Source organism: Halichoerus grypus, chromosome 10, assembly GCF_964656455.1.
Source record: "Halichoerus grypus chromosome 10, mHalGry1.hap1.1, whole genome shotgun sequence".
NCBI classification, from domain to species: domain Eukaryota; kingdom Metazoa; phylum Chordata; class Mammalia; order Carnivora; family Phocidae; genus Halichoerus; species Halichoerus grypus.
The window spans coordinates 122,693,837-122,714,633 of NC_135721.1; the positions used below are offsets into that span (position 1 = coordinate 122,693,837).

Genomic DNA, 20,797 nt, shown 5'->3' on the forward strand with positions numbered 1-20,797 from the left:
TGTTCTAGGGACAATCCAGATTTCACTCAGGACAGGATGTGCGCTAGGCTGGTGTGTCTGTGTAGGTCTCAGAGAGTCTGATGGCTTGGTGATCAGTTGATGAAGAAAATCCTTGCTTTGGCCCAGCTGGGTCAGGCTCAGTACAGTGACCAGGGAACTTAGGCAGCTCCTAGGGAGGTGCTTCTAGCCACTTAGGTTCCAACTAAAGAAAAAAGCTTCTTCATGAGTGACAAAGCACTCCACATCTGAATGACCCAGGGCAGTAGCCAAGTGAACCAGAGCATGGCAGAGCTAGAATCCAGATAAGACAGACTTAGTGGAGCCCTAGGAAGACCAGAAACTCAAGACCAGCACTTTGCATTTCATGAGGATCTTTTACTCACAGCATCTCATTTCCTCCTCCAAACGACTCCCTGTGGTAGATGAAGTTGTCTGCATATTGCAGTTGACAAAAATGGGGGCATAGAAGTTACTAGAAGAAGCTGGAGCTATTTACCCAAGGGATATGAATTGATTTTTGCAAATAGTTGCCTCTTTCATTGTCTGTGGCCTTCAGCTGGAGGCAGCCCAGGCTGACTTTGTGAGCCTACCTTACACGTTGCCAGCTATTCTAGTCTTTAAATGACGTTTCTCGTCTGTGCTGGAGGCCAGGTCTCCACTGCAGGCCAACCTGAAGTTCCTGCAGGGGAATTTGTCTCCCCCTCCCCAGGACCTGGAGACTCCGAGGGCTGTAGGCCCTGACCACAGTGTGTGTGCATGTGCGTGCGTGCGTGTGCGTGTGTGTGTGTGCGTGTCACGTGGCGTGTGTACGTCTGGGAGGGCCATAGAATCTGTCTCTATTCTGTGGGCACGCCAAGCACACATATATGTATTTGTGACTCTGTGTGTACCTCTGTGTGTTCAGAGGGAGAATTGAAAAACAAGAGTTTATTTCTTTGTGATCTCGCTCCTCTGTTTCTTCCTCCTTCCGCATTTTCTCTTTCCTTTCTTTTCCGTGAGCTTAGGTGGCACTGTGATGAAGTCCTCTGGCTCAGGGCTTGTTACTCAGCTTTGTCAGAGGACAGGGTCCCTCTGTGGCTGAGACTTTGTAACCTCACTTACATGCTCTGCAGTCCAGAGTACTTTTGCCAACTGGCCTGGGGATGAGGGCGGACGGAATTTGGCGTAGCCCCGCCGGAGACCAAGGCTCGCCTGAGGTCTGAGCCCCTGTGTCTGGTGCCATCATGGCTGGGAGGGCCCGGAGGGCGGCACGCAATCATAGACAAGGGTTTGTTTTGGAGGTAAGGTAGAGTTGAGTTGGGGGAAACTGAGAAGAATAGTCTGTCGGGAGCAGTCCAGGGGTCAGTCTGTCTGTCTCCTGTCCACAGCATCAGGGGAGAAGAAGGAAGGCTGGTCATGGGAGTCCTACCTCGAGGAGCAGAAGGCTGTCACTGCCCCTGTCAGCCTCTTCCAGGACGTGAGTCAGATAATTTCTACCTGGGAAGAGCTTGTATGCCCAGTCCAGGAAATCACCACCAAACTCAGGCCTTCTGGTGTATTGTGTGTCTGATAGCCCTCAAAACACTGGCAGAGTGGAAGGGGGAGAGGCTGGTTAGGGTCCCAGAGTAGGAAAGGGCTCACATTGAGAGGCTTTCAGGGTAGGAGGAAGTAGAGAGGTGGGACCCAGGCTCACCCATCACTGAACCTGTGGACTTTTGAATCCCGGTACCTTCTACTCAGTTCTGTACGCTGTCTTCCCATGGCCTGGATAAGGGGGAGCCCTTAAGTCCAGCCCTGACTTAGCCCACGTTTTTCAGAGGACCTGGGAGCTAGTCTGTCCTGCTCTGAACCCCTGCACTGAAGATCCCCAAATAAGTTACCCCTTTGGTAATACTAGGCGGGTGGGGCCTAAAGGCAGCTCCTTCACCCCAAGCCCACTAGGCAAGGATAAGGCTGGATGGAGGCTGGGTCCTCCCCAATCTGTGCGTTGACAGTACCAGGCAGTCACTCATAATAAGAATGGCTTCAGACCGGGCATGAAGTTGGAAGGCATCGACCCGCAACACCCGTCCATGTACTTCATCCTCACCGTGGCCGAGGTGAGCTGAGGCTTGCGCCCACATTCTGGCGATGTCTCTTTCGGTAGACTGACGGGGACTGCTGGGGGCATGGAGGGCCTGGCTTAGATGAGGGAGACGCTGCCCTGCCCTCAGAAAGCACACAGTGTGTAGGGGCTTATGGTAGAACACACAGAAAGCTAAAAAATGGAACAAACACCAAAGTACTGGGCATGGTGACATTACTGAATGGTGTATTCCTCTGCTGGGGGAGCCCGAGGAGGAGAGATCCTGAGGGCAGGGATGTTGGTGTGCGTCCAACCAAGGTCTTGTCCTCTAGGAGCTCACAGCATGGGAATCAGTGAGATAAACACATCAGTGACATGCCACGGCGGGGGGCAGGGGGTGGCCAACAGATGTTGAGCAGGGCAGCACCGAGGGGGCAGAAGGAGCTTCATAGAGGAAAGTCCTCCTGCCGAGCCTTGAGGGATAAGTTGTGAACGAGTAGGGTGTTCCAGGCAGAAGAAGCAAAACGAGCAAAAGTACTGGGGCATGGAACAGGGTGCCAAGTTCAAGGAGCTGCCATCAGCTTGGTGAAGTCAGAGCAGTGTGTGAGTGGAGAGCGGTGAGAGACGGTAGCAGAAGGAGAGGCCATCAGGGGCCCTGAACAGGCCTGAGCCTTGGTAGGTGCCCTTGGGGTTCTGTCCAGGGCTCAAAAGGGCAGGAGGATGTCATGGATTCCACCTGTCTCACACCCAGAACTCAGGGCTCACGGGTCCTCAACGAGGGATGGGAGAACACGGGGCCAGGTTCAGGATGGGGGGGAAGAGTGGTGGGCTAGGGATCCTGCTAGCATTCGAGACCCTCGAGACCACCAGGCTGGGCCAGGAAAGGTGAGGGAGAGGGAGTGGGTGCCTGCTGGCGTCCGAGTCCCTGTGATTCCCCGTCATGGGGCTAGGTGTGTGGCTACCGCCTACGTCTGCACTTTGATGGGTATTCTGAGTGCCATGACTTCTGGATCAATGCCAACTCCCCTGACATTCACCCCGCTGGCTGGTTTGAGAAGACTGGGCACAAGCTGCAGCCCCCCAAAGGTAAGGCCTAGCTGGATTGCTCACAGTGACCTTCCCTTCTTCCCCGTGGGTCTCCCTTCCTTATTCCCTGTTCCACCGCTAGCCTCTCTTCATCGAGTCCTACCATGACTAGGCCCCAGGGCTTCTGCTTTGCCCTTTCCCTTTGGGTTTCTACCCAGGTCACGTCCCACCTCAGCAGGGTTTCCCTGGGCAGGCGCTTGAGGTTGGGAGGTCCTTGGGCCTTCCCGATTCCGGGGCTTCAATGTGGGGCGCCCTCGCTGCGGCCCAGCCCCTGTCTGCACGGCACTCTCTTCCCCCCTGAGGGGCCCAGGTTACAAGGAGGAGGAGTTCAGCTGGAGCCAGTACTTGCGCAGCACCCGAGCTCAGGCCGCCCCCAAGCACCTGTTTGCGAGCCAGAGCCACGTGAGTGCCCCCGGAGCGAGAGCGGACCCCACCCTCTGGGACAGAATCCCTGCGGCCAGCCAGGCTGTCCTGACTCATCAGGAGAGAGCGCACCTTCCAGTGCCCTCAGCTTTGTTCTGGCCTCTCCCACCGAACGGCCGGCCGAGGGCCAGAGGGGGAGCTGGTTCTAGGTTCCGCCCGGTTTCCCCGTCCGCCCTACTGCACAAACCCTCTCCTCCGAGCACCGCTGCGAGTCCCTGGCCCACCAGCTCAGCCCGGGCACTGGGATGTCCCTGTTCTCCTTTCTTGCTTTGGTTTGCTCTGCAGATCTTGATTGAAGGTCCAGGCCTCTGTTCTGGGAGCTGCTTTTTCCTTCCCTTTGACCAACACCGCAGCTCTCCCACTTAGTCCCAACACTCACTCCTTGTCCCCTTCTCTGTTCAAGGCAGCTGACAGCTTTATCCAGCAGTTAAAGTAGCTCCTGATCCCCAGCCACGGGTCTGAGAGACTTAGGGAACCCCCATTAAAGTTGTCACCATATCAAAAGTGCAGGATCCCCGTGGGTCGGAGTGTCCCCGTGCCGCACAGACAGGGACACTTACTCCCCCACCACAGTCTGACCCCAGGTTCCTAGGTGATTGGGGCCATTCTACCCACTATTAGGACAGGGAATGCAGTCTTGTAAGTCAAGCTGTTTCATTCCTGGCCCCACCATTGACTAGCACTGCGGTCCTGGGCAAGTTACTTAACTTATAAAATGGGGATGATCGTACCTCTCTCCATAGGGTTGTAGTAAAGGTCAAGGGGGAGACGACAGCTTTTGAAGCTTATGCCTGAGAGATGCTCTTCCTCCCCTCTCCCCAACACCCCACTGCTGACCCAGCTAGCTGCCTCGGTGCAGGCTAGGGCCAGGCTCGTCTGGGGAGAGGAGGCCTGTGCTCACCCTGGCAGACTCCTTGGGGAGAATGGGTAGCTTCCTGCCTGTTGCTCAGCTTGCACCACAGTGAGGCTGCCTGTGAGCATACCTTGGAGACCGGAAGCTCCCAAGTGGCTCAGGGCTGGGGGTTAGGATTCTGCTCTGGGGGGGACCCTCTTTCTCAGCTGACTTCTCCCCTGCCCTCCACCCCCCCACCCCAGGCATGACTCCTAGAGAACCTACTCCTTCCTGTGCCAGGGGGTTCTGGGTTCGTGCTAGCCCGCCTGGGCCTGGCCATGGCAGACCCTCTTGTTGCCCCCAGAGCCCCCCACCCCTGGGCTTCCAGGTGGGCATGAAGCTGGAGGCGGTGGACCGCATGAACCCGTCCCTCGTCTGTGTGGCCAGCGTGACCGACGTGGTGGACAGCCGCTTCCTAGTGCACTTCGACAACTGGGACGATACTTACGACTACTGGTAGTGGGAGGTCCCAGACTCGGCCTGGGGGTGAGGGGGTGGCCGGGTCCGGAGGCAGTACTTTCAGGCCTCAGGTGCCACGTGGCCCCTGCCTGGTCCTGACATTGATTTTGGCTCTGGGGTATCACTGGCTTTGATCTGTATCCTAAGAAACACAATGTAATATTAGTTGTTTCATCTAAAAATACCAAGGTTAGGATGAGCAAGCCACTGTGTGTCATGATTCTCCCTTCGACATTATGGGAGTCCTGGAGTTTGTAGTTAATGCTGCAGTGTTCGGACTTTTTTATCAGCCATCGGTGTAGCTGTCCCTAAGCAGCAGAGTGAAGGAGGGCACTGAAGCCGTGCTGCCATCGTCCTCAGAGTGTCACTCGGGACAGTGAAGTATTCTCGGTTTCAGGTGTGACCCCAGCAGTCCCTACATCCACCCGGTGGGCTGGTGCCAGAAGCAAGGAAAGCCCCTCACCCCTCCACAAGGTGACCCTGCAGCCTGAGAAAATGCCCTTTCCTGGGCCTGGCCCCACAGCCCTCTCCTCCAATCCCTTAGCAGTGCCTCCTTAGCTGGGTCTCTAGGATCTCGGTGAGGGGATGGAAGTGTCCTAGAGCCCCATCTTCTTTGCTTGGGAGTTGAGAAGTCTTTGATGTTAGGAGAGACCTGTCAGCCCCCGGCTCTGCTGAGGTTTAAGGAAGAAAGTTAAATGACCCCCTCAGCACAGGAGCAGGGGTCCAAAGCAAAGAAAGTTTCCGATGGGGCTGGGGCTGGGGCTGGAGCAGCGGGGCCAAGGAAGGGGAATGGGAGCCAGGCTTCCCAGACAGCCCTGTGAACTGTGGGGTGGTGATGTGCTTGGTTCTGGCCAGCACCCCTCTGCCTCAGGAGCCTCTGCCGGGAGCTGGCTCTAGTTGGGGGGGGGGCTGTACCCCTACCATGCTCCTGGTCCCGTGACATTGTTCTCATCCTGTCCTCCAGACTATCCAGACCCTGATGGCTTCTGTTGGGAGAAATATCTGGAAGAAACCGGGGCCTCTGCTGTGCCCACCTGGGCCTTCAAGGTGGTGAGTCAGCTCTCTCTGCTCCTAGAGCTGACCTCTGGGAAGGCATGGAGCACTCGGCCAGCCAAATGGAGTGCTCCCCACTTTGGCAGGCCACAATTTCCAAGGCACGGCACTTGGGCTCCCCCTCCTTGGGGCCTCGGCTCCACTGAGCTGGGCCTTGGCCTGAAAGCTGCTGTCCCCTGCAGCGGCCCCCACACAGCTTCCTGGTCAACATGAAACTGGAAGCCGTGGACCGCAGGAACCCAGCCCTGGTGCGCGTAGCCAGCGTGGAGGATGTGGAGGACCATCGGATAAAGGTGGCCCCGGGCGCCTTGGGCTAGGGGAGTGGACAGGCTGTTGGGCAGGAATTCTGTAGAGTGGTTAGAGGTCAAGGGCATGGCATGAGCCAGACATAAGGGAGGCTGCAGGTCGTAGGAAGAGAGCTCTACACTCGAGGTTGAAGAACTTGGTCTCGCTCTAGCCTCATCTGTGACTTATCTTTGTGGGCTGGGACCAGTCATCTCCCCTCTCTGAGCCTATCAAGTGGGCCTGATGACCCTTGTCCTGTGCCTGGATTGATGGAAGATGCCAGTAACTTAATGAGTGAAGCCCTTGGAAAATGTGGTGGCGGAGGCGGGTTGTTGTGAGGTTGGCCCCTTGGTTCTTCCATCCAGGATGTCGCTTCTGACAGGCCCCAGGGACAGGGAGAGCCGCCAGGAGCCTGGAGGACCTCCTGGCTGAGCTGGGTTCCACGAGGAACGCCTGACCTCCAACGGCCTTTCCTCCCCAGCTCCACTTTGATGGCTGGAGTCACGCCTATGACTTCTGGATTGACGCCGACCACCCGGACATCCACCCCGCGGGCTGGTGCTCCAAGACAGGGCATCCTCTGCAGCCTCCTCTCCGTGTGTACCCTTGGGACGCTCTGACCCTTTCCTGCTGATGTCCAACCCAACCCCATGAGCTCTGACAGTCCCCCTCCTATAGCTTGCCCGGGGGATTCTGACCGACATGCACAGGTGGGCTCTAGTGCCCACAGTAAGCTGTGGGATTCCCCCATCCTCCCTGCCTCAGTGGTCTCTGCTACACTGAGCCACGCTTCCGGCTTCCCCAGCTATTGGGTTTAGGGTGCTGAGCTGTCCAGGGGCAAGCTCACTTGGGATCATGAGCCTCGGAGGGAGTTATGCACCCGGGGAGTTCCCTCAGCATCCAGCAGAGCCTCACAGAGCAGACATTATGTTTGCTAAGGAAACCAGGTTCCCTTAACTACAGTCCTGGTCCCTGTAGGTGGGGTGGGAGGTCAGGTCATCGGACCGCCCAGCTCCAAGACACATGGGGTATTGATCCTTCTCGATTATTCTCCAAGCATGAGTAGGGCCTAAAGCAAGTTACCAGAGCCTTGACAATGAAACAGGGAAGCACACAGGGTAACATAATCGTGCCTGGTGCGGCTTCTCAGCTGCCGTGCCCACTCCAGCTCTGAGTTGATCTTCTCCCCTAGGGCTCTCCTCTCAGAGACAGGGCGCCTGGGGTTTCAGCAAAGGGTATGAGAGCCAAGCCCCCATACCCCAAAGAGAGGCAGATCCTCAGTAGCAAGAAATGATGTCACAGTCTAGGTTAGGGCCCTGCAGCTGGGGAGCTAGCTCCTAGTGCTGAGCTTCCCCATAGAAACTGTTCCTGCGCTCCCTGCCCTCCATCCCCCCATCCCACCCCCAACCCAGGACCCTACGCTAACTCTTCTTCCTGCTCCGCCAGGACCCAGAGAGCCCAGCTCTGCCTCCCCTGGGGGCTGTCCCCCTCTCAGCTGTCGGAGCCTGCCACACACTAGGACCTCCAAATACAGCTTCCACCACCGGTGAGTGAGGGGCTCCTGCTAAGAGACCCTCGGGCATTGTTCAGGGAGGGGCTTTCCTACACCTCAGGTGCACGGCCCATCAGGGCTCCCCAAAAACACTCTCTGAGTGGGGCCAGCGCTGGGAAGGGCTCAGTGGGAACAAGTGGGGATTCAGCCCAACTTAAGCCTTCTTCTTCTTCCTCTTGCCCAGGAAGTGCCCCACTCCTGGTTGTGATGGTTCCGGCCACGTCACAGGCAAGTTTACAGCTCACCACTGCCTCTCCGGCTGCCCGCTGGCTGAGAGGAACCAGAGTCGGCTGAAGGCGGAGTTCTCCGACACAGAGGCCTCGGCCCGTAAGAGGAACCTCGCGGGCTTCTCCCTAAGGAAGAAGCCTCGCCATCACGGCCGGTGCGGAGGGCAAGGGTGCAGGGCCTCGTGTCCTCTGGGGCCAGGCCAGGCGCTGATTCCCTGCCACGGACCCGGTCCCTCTCTCTCCAGGATTGGCCGTCCTCCAAAGTATCGGAAGATCCCGCAAGAAGATTTCTCGAGTAAGTCCTGACTCCTCTACCCCATGCCCCTCACAAAGTGTTCACAGTGAGTGCGTGGTAACTGGGGGGAGAAGTCACGAGGGGAACCCGAAGGGGGCAGCTGGTGGGGAGGCCGCCTCTTGCTTTCAGGTCCTTGCAGTGGTGAGAGCACAGGAGTGCCCTTGGGTTCCAGTCCCACTTCACCAGAGACCTTGTTGTGAGTCTGCAGGAGACACAGAGCCTCTCTGGGCCTTGGGTTCCCCACTGTGTGGCAGGAGGATGCCCCCTAGCCCTGCTCCTCTCGATTCTAGGCCTCCTGGGAGGGAGGCCTGGCTCTCACTGTCTAGGTGTGTGACCTTAAGCAAGTCACTTAATATCTCCGAGTCTGTCTCATTTGAGGATGTAAATAATACTTCTTCCAGGCGTCAAGTACCTGAAATAATAGTACTTAGCAATAGTACTTAACAATAGTTTACTGAGCACCTACTGAGGGTCAAGCACTGTCACAGGTGCCTACGGACATGGTCGCTGACGCTCACAGGCCTCCTGGAACGTGGACACCATTCTCTTCTGCTGAGAGAAGAGGAATGGGAGGCTCAGGCTCAAGGCAGAGCTGGGATTCAGACTCGGGTCTGACGTCTGCTCTGTGTGCTGGTGTAACAGACTGAAAGCACCTAGCCCAAATGTCAGCTCACCCCTCCATCTCCTTTGTCTTAGCTTGGGTGCCACAGCCAAGTACCCCAGACTCCGTGGCTAACCCACAGAAGTTTATTTTCTCACACGTACAGAGGCTAAAAGTCCAAGATCAAGGTATCCGCAGGGTTGGTTTCTTCTGAGACCTCATGCCTGGCTCGCAGGTGGCCGCTTTCTCGCCGTGTCCTCCCGTGGTCTGCCCCCTGTGCCTGTGTGCTCCCGGCGTCTCTCTGCGCGTGTCCAAAATTGCTTTTCTTGTCAGGACACCAGACTGGATGAGAGCCCACCCTAACGGCCTCACTTGAACTTAATCACCTGTTGAAAGACCCCATCTCCCAATACAGCTGACCCTTGAACAACAGGGGTTTGAACTGCGTGTGTCCACTTATGTGCGGATTTTTTATAGCACAGTACTATAAATGTGTTTTCTTTATGATTTTCTTTTTTTTCTTTTTTTAAAGATTTTATTTATTTATTTGACAGAGAGAGAGATAGCGAGAGCAGGAACACAAGCAGGGGGAGTGGGAGAGGGAGAAGCAGGCTTCCCGCCGAGCAGGGAGCCCGATGTGGGACTCGATCCCAGGACCCTGGGATCATGACCTGAGCCGAAGGCAGACGCTTAACGACTGAGCCACCCGGGCGCCCTTCTTTATGATTTTCTTAATAACATTTTCTTTTCTAGCTTCCTTTATTGTAGGAATACAGAATATAACCCATATAACATACAAAATCTATGTTAATTGACTGTTTATGATATTGGTAAGGCTCCCAGTCAACAGTGGGGTATTAGCAGTGAAGTTTTTGGGGGAAGTAAAGTTATACATGGACTTTTGACTGCATGGGATGTTGGTGCCCCTCAGCCCCACATTGGTCAAGGATTAAATGTATAGTCCCATTCAGAGGTACTGGGGGTTAAGGCTTCAACATATGAATTTGGGGGGAACACAGTGAAGCCCATAGCATGCTCCAAAGGGAGGGACAAGGTGACTGAGCCTTCCATTGGGTGACAGATTCACCTCATGTCTTCCGCCACCGGCACAGGGCCTGATACACAGCAGGAACGCTAGGGATCTTGCCTTAGTTGAGTTGAATGCCCATGGTCTTAAGGCTAGAAGAGACCATGGGAGATCACCTGGTTCAGTGCTCAGTTTGTGGACAGGACTTAAGCTCTTCCAGTTCTTCAGGAACAGTCTCTGCAACCTAGACTATATAGCATGGTCGTTAAAAGCACAGCCCTGGAATCAGACCTCGGCTATGGCGGGAGAGGGTGAGGAAAGGCTTACCCAATAATAATAATAATAATAATAATAATAATAATAATAATGCTATAGGCTGAATGTTTCTGTCCCCCCACAAATTCATATGTGAAACCAAATGGTATTAGGAGGTGGGGCTTTGGGGAGGTGGTTAGGTCATAAGCGTGGAGCCCTCACAAATGGGATCAGTGTCCTTATAAAAGAGACCCAAAGAGCTCCCTTGCTCCTTCCACCATACGAGACCCAGCGAGAAGTTGGCTGTTAGCCAGGAAGTGGGCCTTCACCATATACCAAATCTGCTGCCGCCTTGATCTTGGACTTCCCAGCCTCCGTGACCGTGAGGAATACATTTCTGTTGTTCATAAGGCCAAAGAAACCAAAAACCCAGCAGCTTCTGACCTGCCCCTAGTTGGCTCGCAGTTCGATAAGACACCCTGCTGCCCGAGAGAGCCCCCATCCCATGCTCTGGGGAAGAAAGAGAAGGAGCAGGGCTCCCTACAGCCTCTTGGCCTTGTCCCCCAAGACCCCTCCACTGGTATGTGGAGAACCAGAAACGGCCTCAGAGGCAGGAGGCCAAACCTCCTGTGGCCAGGAGATGGCCAGGAGACGAAACGCTGGGCGGAGGCTGCCTGGGGAGAGGCTGCTGGTGCCGCCGGCGGGCGCCGAGAGCTGGCTGAGCGGCGCACGGGAGCGGCTTCCTCGTGGGGCTGGAGGCTGGGCTCCTGGGGTCCGATGAGCAGGGATGGCAGCAGGCAGGAGGAGCTGCAGAGGGCGGCGCGAGTGGGCGGGGTAGGGGGGGAGATCCTAATAGGATCCCGGAGGCTCTGCGGGTGGTTGCGAGGGGCAGAGTCGGGGCGAAAGTCCGAAGCTAAGGGGCCAAAGTCAGGGCAGGACCGTCTGTGACGAGAAGGGGGCGGTGGCGAGGGGCGGCCTCGGGTCCAGAACTGACGCCCAGTGAACAGCAAAGAGGCAGCTGTCTTGGACTGTGGGCAGAGAGAGGCAGGGCAGGCCCCATGGGGCAGGGGCCACATGGCTCAGGGCCTGCCGAGGCTGGCGAGGTAGGCCCGGGCCAGGCTCGTCAGAGCAGCCAAAGGGAGTTGAAGTCCAGGCAGGTGAGCGCCGGGCCTGGCCAAGGAGGAGGCCCCGCAGAGCAGCGTCACTCATGAGACCCCGTAGCAGCCGAGGCTGGAGGCCGGGAGGCAGGCCCCAGGCAGAGCAGCGGGCAGCGTAGGCAGGGGGCGGAGCGGGCTGGGGTGGGGTAGGGGAGAGGAGCAGAGCCGGACGCAGTGGCCGGGCTTGCGGGGGGCAGGGGGGTTCCCATACGGAGCCCCCCTGACTCAGCGACAGTTGGTCAAGGCCCCAAAGGCCTCAGGAAAAGGAGGGCAAACCGAACGGGCTTCTGCTGCCAGGGCTGAGCGTCTTGGCTGTTGGAGCCCATTCTGGTGCGGGGCATCTGGAGAACTGTCGGGAATGCCTCAGCATCTCCTTGTGGGGCCCAGGGTGACGCAGCCTCAGAGAGATGGGGCTGGGGCCTTCCTCACAGCTGACTCACGAGAGTCTGTAAAGTGAGGGACTCACTTAACCAGGGGGAGCGAGCAGTGCATGAGGAGTCCCGTCGCCCTCCCTCTTGGCTCTGCGAGACCATCACTCGGAAGGGGGCCGCGGTCCTCCCAAGGGGCGTGGGTACGAGCGGGCCTCGGGGAGCAGCTGAGTCCTCAGCATCGGCCTGCAGCCTCGGCCTCTGCCTCCAGCGCTAGCCGCCGACGCCATGCACCAGTCCCTCTTCCTGTCGGCCCTGTCGGCCCACCCGGACCGCTCGCTGTCCGTGTGCTGGGAGCAGCACTGCAAGCTCCTGCCGGGAGTGGCGGGCATCTCAGCCTCGACGGTTGCCAAGTGGACCATTGACGAGGTGAGAGCGAGGACCCGTCCCCGTTCCTGTCCCCTACTTTGCCGTCTCACCGCAGCCTGGCGGGAGGGCTCAGGAATGGCCCTGGTCAGGCAGAGGCGGACGCTGCTCCTCACAGCATCTGCTGCCCCTCCAGCCTGTCCGCCATCCCTCCTGGTGCCCGGCAGGGGCTGCGAGATGGTTCGATAGGCCTCCCCTGGTGGGTGGGGGAGGGACGTGCTGCTAGTTCCCATGCAAGTCGGGCGGGAGAGACACTTCACCTGGGCCCCACCTTGCTCACCCAGCAGCAGAGATGCAAGGGTCCTCTTAGGCTAATAAGAAAAAGCGACACTGTCAAAGCCCAGAGAGCACCAAGTGCACGTGGGCCCGCCTCCGCCCTGCACTCCCAAGCCCCTGTCCCCTTGGCAACACGTGCTTCTCTGGTTTCCAAGGTCTTCAGCTTCGTTCACACCCTGACCGGCTGTGAGGACCAGGCACGACTCTTCAAAGATGAGGTGAGGTGCAAGTGCAGAGTGGGGACAGAAGGGTCAGCTGCTGAGGCGACCAGGGAGCGGATGCCCTCACCAGCCCTGCCCCCTGCTAGGGAGGGCCCTCTGTTGTCCTGCCTGCGGGAGACTGGTCACAGTGACCCACGTCTCTGGGAAAAACCCGGTATGGACTATGGCCCAGCTTGCAAACCCTGTGTTCAGATCACGGCAGGAAGAAAAATGCCTCGTGGAGACAGGGCTCCATTCACTCCTCTGCTCTCTGCCCAGCCTGTCTTCCAGACCTAGCTCACTAGGGACAGTAAGTTAAAGTGGCTCTTGAATGGCGTAGGTCTGCCTTTTACTGCAAGGATCCTAACATATACTTAATACCAAGACCCCAAAGCTTCCCAAGGATAAGAAACAGTGAGTCGTACATAAAAGAACCCTAGCTTTACAGACAGTGTGGGTGTGAATCCCAGTTCTGCCAGTTTGAGCTCCTTACTATGTCTGAGTCTGCCTCATCTTATCTATAAAATGAGATAAAATGGGATAACGAGGGCTAAGATGATGACAACCTTGCAGGGCCGTCGTGAGCATTGGAAATGATGAATGGATCATTGTACCAGAATGTCTAGTATAATTATATCACTAGCCTGCTATAGAATAATACACAAATCCTATCACTCTATAAGAATGCCTGGTACAGTGGGGGCTCAGTGGTGGTTCTGGCTCTTAATAGTCATCCTTAAGTAAAGAACTTTGTCGTGACTCTTCCAATTTACACAGTTGGAAACTGGAAGGGACCTTGGAGTTTGTTTAGATCTTCCTTCCAAAGAATACACACATCCATCCCCCATCACCCAGGAAAGCATAGTCTCAGCTCCCCGTAGATGCCCGCTACAGGTCAGGCGCCCGTAAGAAAGAAGTCTGCTCCTCTCCCCCGAGAAGAATCTCTATCCAGACCCAACACGGCCAGTTCTTCATAGTATCCTTGCGTGGCGGAGGATAACTCCACCCGCTCTGGGTGCTTGCCTCCTAGGCTGGTGATCTTACTGTAACATACGTGTTCAGAGCCGTATACCGGTTTCAGGGCCTTCTGACCAGCACAGAACATGCTGGTTGAGTTCTCCAGTACCTGCTTTTTGGTTTTGTTTTTAAAAGGACTTTATTTTTATAGAGCAGTTTTAGATTGACAGCAAAACTGAGAGGAAGGTACAGAGATTCCCCGTCAACCCCCCACCGTGACGCATGCACAGCCTCCCCCCCTTATCAGCTGCACTCACCACAGTGGCACGCTTGTTAGAGTTGTTGAACCGACAGCCAGATGTTTCTTAATGGAGATAAAAATGTACATGGAGCAAAATCCACACATCCTAAAAGTACAGTTCCACGAGTTCTGTGAGATGTATGCACCCTGAACCCAGTGCTTCAACCAAGATATAAAACATTCCCACCATCCTGGAGGGCTCTTTCTTGGCCCCTTCGTCAGTCCCCGCCCTCATCAGCAGCCGCTGTTCAAATTTCTAGCGCCGTAAGTTAGTTATACCTGTTCTTGAACTTCACATAAATGGGGGCAGAGCTTTTATTCTTGGTGTCTGTCTCTTTTCACTCTGTAATGTTTTTGAGGTTCATCCGTGTTATTGTGTATACCAGTAGTTTGTTCATTTGTATTGCTGAGTAGCGCTCCATTTTATGAATAGCCCACAGTTCTCCTGTTAATGGATATTTGGGTTGTTTTCTCTTCCCCTAGATACAAACCCTATATATATATATATATATATATATATATATATATATATATATCTTTTTTCTTTTTTTTTTTCTATCAAAAATTAAGTTTGCACTAGCTTCATTATAACCACATCAGACCAGTTTGGAGGTCATGAAAGTCCCCAAGTGCCTTTTATATCAATTATCCATTATAGTCTAACCGCATTTTCCAGCTTGTTACTTGTACCACTGGATTTTTTTTTTTTTATTAACCTAATGTAAAACTTTACTTTTATCCCTATTAAATGTTATTTTGTTGGTTTCATAGTCTCATTGTTTTAAATCTTGATTCTGTCATCTCTGATATTAGTAAACCTTTCCAGTCTCATACAACTTACCATTTGATAACTAGGGCACACCTTCACCACACCTGTTTCACGAGACGGAGCCCTGTGGCACCCATTAGAGGTCTTCCCTCCATGACAGCAGTCATAAGTCAGTGCTCCCTGAGTGCGGTGGTCAGCTAGCCACAGAGCCACGCGAGACTTAGGTGCTCCAGCATCCACCCCTTGTCGGAAGAAGGGCTCGCTCCCCCCAGGGCACCTGCTGCGTATCTCAGTTCAGCATGGTCTGGGGTACAAAAGCAGCGGCCAGCAGGGGCCCAGGGTGGACTGCAGCAGCAAATGGAGTCTCAGTGGGGAGCAGGACCCTGTGAGAGCTGAGGATGACCCTTCCCAGGATCTGGTCCACGCTCCAGGGAGGGGCCTTTGTCGGGCTGAAATGATACATTCGGACACACACGTCAAGATTCTCTCCAGCCGGGCCACAGACCAGTCATTCGAGGGATGTGTCATGAGTGAGAAGTTAGGGCAAAGCAGATGGATGGTCTCATGGGTAGTCAGTCTGTCCAGTCTGGCGGTCGGCCCTGTTGGTGCTAAGGAAAGTCTGCCCAGATTCAGACTAAATCACTCTGCCGTCCTCTCTCCCCCCAGCCCCCCCGGCAAGAATAGCTCGTAGGTGACACTGTGTACATCACACCGCATCCCCGGCGCGTGTCCCCGGTGTCTGCCTGTTGACCTGCCAACAGCACGGACACTGACCCGGGGCTTTGTGGGGGAAGCACAACAGCAGGTGTTTGGAGGCTGCTGTCTGTGGGGACTCAGAAGACGTTAAGCACATACACACTGACATCAGACCAGGCAGCAGAAAGAAAGAGAAAGAGTATGTGTGTGAACATGGGGGAGCCAGTGGAGATCTCTGTCCTTCTCTGTCCCCATCGCTATCTTCCTTTTTTCCTTCCTCCCTCCCTCCTTTCTCCTTTTCCTTCCTCTTCCCATCTCTCTCCTCCTCCCCGCCCCTCATGCAACCTTGACTCCGATTCTCTTTCTCCCCTGCCCGCTCCCCATGCATACCCCACCTCTCCGTCACTCCTTCCCACGGCCCTCTCCACCTTCTCTGCCTTCCGCCTCCCTCTCCCAACCCCTCAGATGATTGACGGCGAGGCCTTCCTTTTGCTGACACAGGCGGACATTGTGAAGATCATGAGCGTCAAGCTGGGTCCAGCCTTGAAGATCTATAACGCCATTCTCATGTTCAAAAACGCCGATGACACCTTAAAGTGAGTGGCTCAGGGCTGGGCTCACCTCCAGCCCAAGCTGGGCCTCCCTCTGCAGCTGATGCTTCCTTCCCAACTTGAGTTCCTCATATCCCACCCATACCCCCACCACCCTCTACGTCTTACCAGGGGTGGCCCTCCTTCTCTCCAGGGCTGCTTCCTGCAAGGTACTTGGGAGTCCTAGCCCCTGAGTCCTGGGGCTCATCTGCCACCAGGCACACCAGTGAGGGTGTGACTGGGCTGGGGGAACATTACCAGGGGAGTGGATTGGAGGGGCCCTGCCTCTAGCCACCCCACCTCTCCAGCTGACTTGTGTGATCACCGAAGGGTCTTTTTCTTAGCGGTTAAGGACAGTCTGGTTGAACAGGAGTCCTCCAGTTAGAGGCTCATTTCTCTTGGGCCTCTCTCCATGCTTTTCTTTCCTTGGTTCCGACCAAGAAGTGACCCAGCCACAAACATATATACTCATTCTGCTGTCTGGTTTCCTGGGCTGGGCCCCCAGCCATGGCCCTCCCAGACCCCACTGGCTCTTCCCCCTTAGATGGGTAAGCTTCGGAAATAGGTTGTCAAAGGATCCGCTGGGAGTCTGGCTGCTTTTCTCCCTTTCGCCCAGAAGCGGGGGATTCCAAGCCAAGATGCCTTCCTGAGCATGCCCTGTGCTGGATCAGCTGGCATCTTGGTGGCCCACGCCAAGCCCCGTTTCCAGCAGAGTGGGTGGTTAGAGCCTGTTTTACCCATGCAGAAAAGGTTAAGGCTCCACATATGTTCCCCATGTGCCCTTCCTGTGTCAGGTGTGGGGAAGAGGCAGCCCAAGGGTGTGTCAGACAATCTCGGGTCTTTGGCCAAAGGGGCAGCCCCAGCAGGCATGATGGGCCCCGAAGCTGGGCACGACATCCTTCCCTGCAGCCATGGACCTCAGCCAAGGTATTGCCCCCGGGCTGAGGACCCCATGCCTGCCAGGCCTCCTGCCGTGGTCTAGCACACATACCTCACAACATCACGTTCGACCTGTCCCGTAAATGTCTTGCTCTTGAGTCTTACAAAGTCCCCTTGAAGTTGGAAGTTGGGAAGGTGAATTCTTCTGTCTTTGAATCCTCTGTGTCCGTGAGCTGTGAGCCTTTCTTACCACTCTCCCTTTGCAACTGCCAGCCAGGTGGCCTGCCGGGGCTTTGGGACTTCACCCTTCCTGTCCAAGTGGGGGCCTAGCCTCCACAGAGCCACTGCCGAACCAGCCAGGGAGGGGCGGAGGCAGAGGGCCCGGCAGCAGCTGGCCCCCCACGGAAGTGAGGGGCAACCGCCAAGCTCCCTCCCGTGGCCCCGGGTGCTGCGAGGGGCCTGCAGGGTGCAGAGCCAGGCCCGTTCCCTCAGTCACGTGATGTGTGTGCCCATAGGGCACCCTCAGAAGTGTCGGACAGGTGCATCTGTGAGGCTCAGCGTTGGGAAAACGTCAAGGGCTATTACTGTTAAAATATGAAGCGTTAGCTTTCCCACAGAAGTGGGACACCCAAAGCTCTGTTGATTTCCTGCCGCAGCCCAGTACGGGACCCTCTCTCACATGGGCCCCCGCGGCTCTGCAGGGCAGCCAGTCAGCCGCCCCGCTGAACTCCCACAGGACTTCGGATGCTCCTGCCCTTTCGGCCCTTAGAGGCAGCTCTGAGCACACTCTTCCTGGGGAGAAAGTGGGCAGGCCCTGCCTCTGGCTGAGGCTCAGCTTTACAGAGGTTCTTTGGTGTCCCCTTGGCCAAGAGTCAGGAGGAGCCCGTCAGCGTCTGTCCCTTGGTTCGCTTGGGTGGTGGCAAAGCTCCCCAGCTCCTTGGCCGGGTCTGCTCCTCTTTGAAACTGAGGAGAAACGGGCATTGTGGTGTGAGGAGAAGGCAGCGAGGCCGCGCAGCTGAGCCGCAGGACCTCCGCACTCCCGAGGAGCAGGGCTGGGGCGGCGGACCTGCCGGCCACCCTCCAAGGCCTGCCTGCGGGAAAGGCAGGCTGGACCCACGAAGGGCCTCGCGAGAAGGAGGCCTCAGCACTTTCTGCACCAACGTCAAACTCTTGGGAAAGAAACCAGAAAAAAGGGGGAAAGCAGTGTGCCCTCCTGCCCCTTCCCCCCAGTCCTGTCCCCAGAGGAGATCTTCACACGCTGACCGCTGACCGGGGTGCAGGTGAAGGGAGGGAGTCAGGGCCAGGGCCCTGCTCTCAGCCGCAGCTGCGCCCAGCCCCCGCCCGGCCCTGGCTTAGGTCAGTGAGGACCTTTCTGTTTAATTTCTGAAGCAGAGAGAATGATTCCAGAGTTTGAAAATGAAGCCTGTTTGCACTTTCATTCACATGCACTTTGGTGGAATTGTTTTTGTACTTTCCGTGTGTGTGTGCGCGCGCGTGCTCTAAGAGAATCCTCTGGTTTAAGATAAAGTGACTCTTGACTCTTGAGGGAGAAAAATTTACAAACTGTGGTGTTTTGTCAGTGTGTTGAAACAACATAAATAAACTTTGAACATCTGGATGATATGCAGTCAGAGTCTGTTTCTATTTTCATGATAAAACATCCAGAAAACACAAAATGAGTATCAATAGTGCCATTATTGAAGAGAATAAAGTATTCTCTTTGTTGTTAGGGGGTCCTTATTCTATTTTAAAGATAAGAAACAAAGGATAAAGATAAATGGGTATACTTGTCTACACTGAGAAATATAAACAATGGGAACCCCCAGAAAACAGTATGAATAAGACCTGATCCTTGACAGTTTATAAATGGACAGGGGCAGAAAATTCAATGAAGTCCTCCAGTTTTTATTTTTTATTTTTTTAAAAGATTTTATTTATTTGACAGAGAGAGATAGGGAGAGCAGGAACACAAGCAGGGGGGAGTGGGAGAGGGAGAAGCAGGCTTCCCGCTGAGCAGGGAGCCCGATGTGGGGGCTCCATCCCAGGACCCTGAGATCATGACCTGAGCCCAAGGCAGACGCTTAACGACTGAGCCACCCAGGCGCCCCTCCTCCAGTTTTTTAAAATAACATCAAACTTTCAGGTGGGAAATGTCAAGCTGAACGGTTAGACTTCGTTAAGTTTCCCAGGGACTGTGAACAAACGGAAAAGTGGCAGAAATGCCCTGTCCAATGACATCAACCCCTTTCTTGTCAATATCCTTAATTTCTTTGCCCTACTGCTCTTCCAGACTACTCAGCTAGAGTACCAACCACAGGGCTGTCCAAGCCCATCTTCTCCAACTTTTACCAGGAGGTTATCTGACTAAGCCGATTAGTGCCATTGTTGACTGATGGTCTCTGGCTTCAGTATGGACTCTCAGGGCTGCGCAGGAAGCAGCTGGGTTTTTGTTTTCCTTTGTTTTTTTAAAGATTTTTATTTATTTGACAGAGAAGGAGAGAGCACACAAGCAGGGGGAGGGGCAGGCAGAGGGAGAGGGAGAAGCAGGTTTCCCGCTGAAACCCCATCCTGGGATCATGACCTGAGCCTAAGGCGGATGCTTAACCGACTGAGCCACCCAGGCGACCCGCAGCTGGGTTTTGAAGGGGTTACCTCTGATTTCCCTTTTCATGCCCCTCAAACCTCCTGCCCCGTTAACCTTCCCTGTTATCTCAATATATGTGTTCATCATCTATATCACAGAGAAAATGGAAGTCATCAGAAGGAATACCTCCACCTTCCTGCCACCTCAACTGTCAGTCTCTGCCCACCCATATCCATCCTTCCTTCTTTCCCACCCATCGCAGTAGAAGAATTGATCCTTCCACTTGTGGAAGCCATTCCTCTACCAGCCATGGCTGCTATAAAAGGAAAAGAAACATTGAGAGGCAAGATAGGACTTTTGGAAATTTAAAATTGATTGCAGAGGTAATTCAACACACAGGTTAAAAGATAAAGTTGATATTGCCCAGAAAGTAGAAGAAAAAGACAAGGAAATGAAAAATGGGAAAGAATAAAAAAATTAGAGGACTAGCTAGAGGTCCAATACACAACTAACAGAAATGCCAATAAGAGAGAACAGAGAAATTATAAATTTTTTAAAACTTTTTTAAAAAAGTAAATTTCAGAGTTGAAAGATACTAGTCTCTAAAACTAGAAGGTTACACTGAATGCCCAGCACAATGGATGTAAAAGGAATGACACTAAGCTACATTATTGTGAAATATCAGAATCATGAGAACAAAGAGAAGATTTAAAAGCTTCCAGAGGGAATAAGACAGGTCTTATCGGAAGGAACATGAATCAATAGCATTGAACTCAATGGCAGTGCTGGAAGCGAGAGAGTGGAACAACGTCTTCACAATTCCAAAGCACAATTATTTCCACCCTAGAGTGTACCCAGCCAAGTTGTCAGTCAAATGTGAAGGCAGAACATTTTCAGATATACAAAGTTACAAACTTTTATCTCCTACGAACCTTTCCTCAGAAAACCATTGGATGATGTGCTACATCAAAATGAGAGAATAAGGGACACCTGGGTGGCTCAGTCGGTTAAATGGTTAAGTGTCTGCCTTCAGCTCAGGTCATGATGCCAAGGTCCTGGGATTGAGTCTCACATCGGGTTCCCTGCTCCGTGGGGAGGGAGTCAGCTTCTCCCTCAGCTCCTCCCCCTCTCTTCCCCCACCCCCGTTCATGCTCACACTCTCTCTCTTTCTCTTGCAAAAATAAAATCTTTTTTAAAAAATGAGAGAATAAGTCAAAAAAGAGGAAGATTCCAAAAATGCAAGGGTAGTTCAAAATAAGAAAGTCAGTCTATATAATACACCACATTACTAGAATGAAAGGGGAAAAAAACATGATCATCTCAATTGATGCAGAAAAGGCATTTATGAAAATCCAACACCGTTTCATAGTAAGAACAGAAAACTGGGGAATAGAG

General features: G+C 54.4%; 1 protein-coding gene across 7 annotated transcripts in view; it reads left to right on the forward strand.

The window, feature by feature from the left end:
- The window catches only part of L3MBTL1 (L3MBTL histone methyl-lysine binding protein 1), a 33,137-nt gene extending 15,097 nt beyond the window's left edge, over positions 1 to 18,040 (forward strand). Inside the window, exons 8-22 of one of the 7 annotated variants that reach the window (XM_036096005.2) lie at positions 1,368 to 1,456; positions 1,974 to 2,078; positions 2,995 to 3,130; positions 3,441 to 3,532; positions 4,750 to 4,901; positions 5,302 to 5,378; positions 5,869 to 5,954; positions 6,140 to 6,250; positions 6,724 to 6,838; positions 7,689 to 7,788; positions 7,979 to 8,176; positions 8,267 to 8,316; positions 11,996 to 12,153; positions 12,582 to 12,644; positions 15,815 to 18,040. In XM_036096005.2, the coding sequence (XP_035951898.2) occupies positions 1,368 to 1,456; positions 1,974 to 2,078; positions 2,995 to 3,130; positions 3,441 to 3,532; positions 4,750 to 4,901; positions 5,302 to 5,378; positions 5,869 to 5,954; positions 6,140 to 6,250; positions 6,724 to 6,838; positions 7,689 to 7,788; positions 7,979 to 8,176; positions 8,267 to 8,316; positions 11,996 to 12,153; positions 12,582 to 12,644; positions 15,815 to 15,949 (1,667 nt within the window). In that variant the 3' untranslated portion in view covers positions 15,950 to 18,040. Of the gene's footprint in view, positions 1 to 1,367; positions 1,457 to 1,973; positions 2,079 to 2,994; positions 3,131 to 3,440; positions 3,533 to 4,749; positions 4,902 to 5,301; positions 5,379 to 5,868; positions 5,955 to 6,139; positions 6,251 to 6,723; positions 6,839 to 7,688; positions 7,789 to 7,978; positions 8,177 to 8,266; positions 8,317 to 8,804; positions 9,422 to 11,995; positions 12,154 to 12,581; positions 14,653 to 15,814 lie in introns of those variants that run through there. The other 6 variants (XM_036096006.2, XM_036096001.2, XM_036096002.2 and 3 more) reach the window with 6 other exon arrangements.
- Positions 18,041 to 20,797: the final 2,757 nt, after the last annotated feature.